Genomic DNA, 3,552 nt, shown 5'->3' on the forward strand with positions numbered 1-3,552 from the left:
GCCAGCTGTACCCGCAGGGAAAGCCTCCCAATGGTGAAGTACCCCGCTTGTTCCCGCAGTTGCGGATACAAGCCATCAGGGAAGGCTACCCGCACTGACAGCAAGGCTACACGCACAAGGCACTAGCTACTTCAGTAGTCACATGAAGGAATGAGCAAGGCGGGAATAATCCCGCTTAAATGAGCCAGTCCGTATGCTTCTGGAAGATCTTTTGTACTATACCTACTAAGGTATGGGCAGAACAGACGATCTGACCAGAACAGCCCATGAACCAATCACAGGGTGACAGCTCACCGACAACAGTACGAGGAGGAGCACCCTCTAGTACTGTTTGTCACTATTAGCCGCTGCCTACTCACCAACCCTTACTATGGGACGTGCGCAGCCTACAGTTGGTGGAACAGTGCATAGCCGGCAGTAAAGGAACAGTATATAGCCGACCTTGTTACTGTCGGCCGTAGTCTATCCACCAACCAGCATGGCCTGTGCGTAGTCCACTGTTGGTAGAACAGGAATACTATTCAGCCGGCTGTACCTTCTAGGAAACCTACCTTTGGCTATAAATACTCCAACACCTTGGAATGGTAAGGACATCATCGGATATCTCATTCTTATCTAGCAATCTCTTAATATACACTTATATTCAGAGCAATCTAGTCTGATTCTCACACCGGAGGGTGGTCACAAGGAGGAACCCCCCCCTTCTCAGTGACGAGCTTACGGTGTCTGTTTTGCAGGTCACCTGAAGAACAACCTTCTCTGCTGGACCTCATCCTCGTGGGAAACATTACTTAACCCCCAGATTATCCGTAATCTGCCCAGGGTCACTTAGTGTTTCTTCAGAATGTGATTACTTTTTTTGAAAAGTGAAACATTAGTGGTGGATACTTCTTGATCTTCTCGCCTTTTTTTCTAGGCGATATCCTCTTGATCAACTAACACCTTTTCTTTCTCGATTTACAAGCTCTAATACCAATTATTGGAAATCAAGCCCCAATAATCAAACACGAGAACACATAATTTGAACAACTAGTTCGACTCTTTTCTTTACTATGATAAAAACAAAAACTTGATTCACATATAAACCTTAACCTTACCAAACTATTTATACTAGACTCAAAACCTAAACTGACTTAAACATCTTTAAATTTATCATAATAAACTCAATAAACATAATAACTTTAAACAAATAGATAAACTTAAATAAGTGACTCAAACTTAAAATCTAATACTCTAAAACTTTATCAAGATTAGCCCTTCATAATCTACATCATCAAAACAACAACGGAGCTATGATAGAACGAGACACTAATGAAAAGAAAAAAAACTATTGGATCGTGGGTGGGGTTAAGGATTTTAAAATTTAATTTTATTGTTGTTTCATAATAAAGTGAAAAAGTGATCGAACTCTATTGGTAAAAATGCTCAAATGTGTTGCTCTAAAAAGTAAAAATTATATATGTAATTAGAAAAAAGTAAATCTGTGTAACATTAATAACGGGTATTACCAACACAATGAAGTGTTAAAAGGATCCCTTTATCCCCTATGTTCCTCACTAGACCACAAAAATAATTTGTTTCCCGACCGTTTGTGGGTGAGTGGCAACCCCTCATTATTTCTCCATCCTCCTCTTCCACCACCACCCACCACAACCACCACCACCGCAACAGTACAACCACCACTGACTTTATAAAAGCTCATAATAACACAAGAGCAAAAACCCAAAAAACATGGATCTAATCTCTTCCTCCTCCCCCCTTCCTCATATTCTCACTATCTTTCTCACTCTCTCATTACTCTCCAAAGGTAAACTCATCCCACCTCACATTTTCTAACAATATTATTTTTTAGATAACATATGTCTAAGATTTGTTGTTTTTTCACACACTATAGGTGTTTTGGGAGCAACATTCACATTTGTCAACAAATGTGACTACACAGTCTGGCCAGGCATATTGGCCAATGCAGGGAGCCCTGCTCTAGACGCCACAGGTTTCGAGCTTCCAGAGCAAAGCTCCCGTCTATTCCAAGCACCGGCCGGCTGGTCCGGCCGGTTCTGGGGCAGAACCGGATGCAAGTTCGACACATCCGGTTCTGGCTCATGCCAAACCGCCGACTGCGGCTCCGGCCAAGTCGAATGCAACGGGGCCGGAGCCGCACCGCCGGCTACACTCGCCGAGTTCACTCTGAGAACCGGCGGGTCGGACTTCTACGACGTCAGTTTGGTAGACGGGTACAATATAGCTATGATTGTGGAGGTTTCCGGCGGGTCGGGTTTGTGTGCGACAACCGGGTGTGTGAATGATCTGAACCTGCAGTGTCCGAGTGAGTTAAGGGCGGAGTCGGGTCAGGGTTGTAAGAGCGCGTGTGAGGCGTTTGGGAGTCCGGAGTATTGTTGTAGTGGCGCGTATAATACACCCGCGACCTGTAAACCGTCGGTGTATTCGGAGATGTTTAAGTCGATTTGTCCTAGATCGTATAGCTACGCTTATGATGATCCAACCAGCACCTTCACATGCGCTGGTGCAGACTATACGGTCACCTTTTGTCCTTCTATGCCAAGGTTGGTTCACTTGTACGTTATGTATCATCATTTGTACATTTACCTGACATCAATGATCAAACATAATAATGCATCACATTTATTTATTTCGTAAATAAACAACAAAGTAAGATTTTTTTTTACTCCTTGATCCCATCTTCTAATGGAAAATTACTTGAACGCTTGATTATTATTTTATATGATATTTAGAAAACCTGAAATTAAAATTCTAAAAGAAAATTCGAGAGTTTGCTACTTATGTTACAACTATTTGTTGCAACATTTAATTGGCGTATTAATGTTTTGACAGTCAGAAATCTTCAAAGGATATGCCTCCACCAGCAACCACTACCACCGGCGGTAACACTAACACTAACCCTAGTGGCAGTGATGAGTCAGTTTCAGGGGCAGGTACAGAATCTGGATACGGGTTCGGATCGTATTCAGGATCAGGGTCAGGGTATGGTTTGGGGTCAGATTCAGAAACTGGGTCGGGTTCGGTAACCGGGTCCGGGTCAGGAACCGAGGCCCTAGAGGCAAATGGTTCATGGTTAGCTGGTTTAGCCATGGGTGGTTCAACAAGGACTCAACCTTTTGGTGTCACTATTTCTTTAATCATCTTGTTTTTGCTGGGCTTGCTTTGTGTTGAAAGCTAAAATTTGTGAACCCAGAGCGTTGTACAACTATTAATGCATAATATACAAGTTAATGAAGTGTATTTTTCTGGATTTAATTTATTTTTGCTTGAGAAAAGACTGCGAGATATGGGGAATTTTTCTTTTGGCAGAGAAAATACGTCACACACTTCGAAGTGACCAGATGGAAATTGCGATATTACCCTTATGTTAAAAGGCGAGAAAGATGTATGTGTGGGGGGTAATATTGTCTTTCTAGCTTTAGTTATTTTATGGAAAAGTTGTAATTTGTAGAAACACTTTTCTAGATTCGTGTTTGTAAAATATTACTATTTAATCTTATCATGCGTTCTTTTCAATTTTTTTTAGTATTT

General features: G+C 41.9%; 1 protein-coding gene across 1 annotated transcript; it reads left to right on the plus strand.

Annotated features, from left to right (window-relative positions):
- The first annotated feature begins 1,656 nt into the window (after positions 1-1,656).
- Positions 1,657-3,241, plus strand: LOC143547415 (thaumatin-like protein 1). Its single transcript, XM_077038846.1, has 3 exons — positions 1,657-1,807; positions 1,895-2,564; positions 2,854-3,241. Exons 1-3 carry the CDS (start codon positions 1,732-1,734, stop codon positions 3,197-3,199), a joined length of 1,092 nt encoding a protein of 363 aa, XP_076894961.1. The 5' UTR covers positions 1,657-1,731; the 3' UTR covers positions 3,200-3,241.
- The last annotated feature ends 311 nt before the right edge of the window (positions 3,242-3,552 follow it).

This window comes from Bidens hawaiensis, unplaced genomic scaffold (genome assembly GCF_021521415.1).
Source record: "Bidens hawaiensis isolate Kalapana, Puna unplaced genomic scaffold, B.hawaiensis_p1.1 tig00014716_1, whole genome shotgun sequence".
Lineage (NCBI taxonomy): Eukaryota > Viridiplantae > Streptophyta > Magnoliopsida > Asterales > Asteraceae > Bidens > Bidens hawaiensis.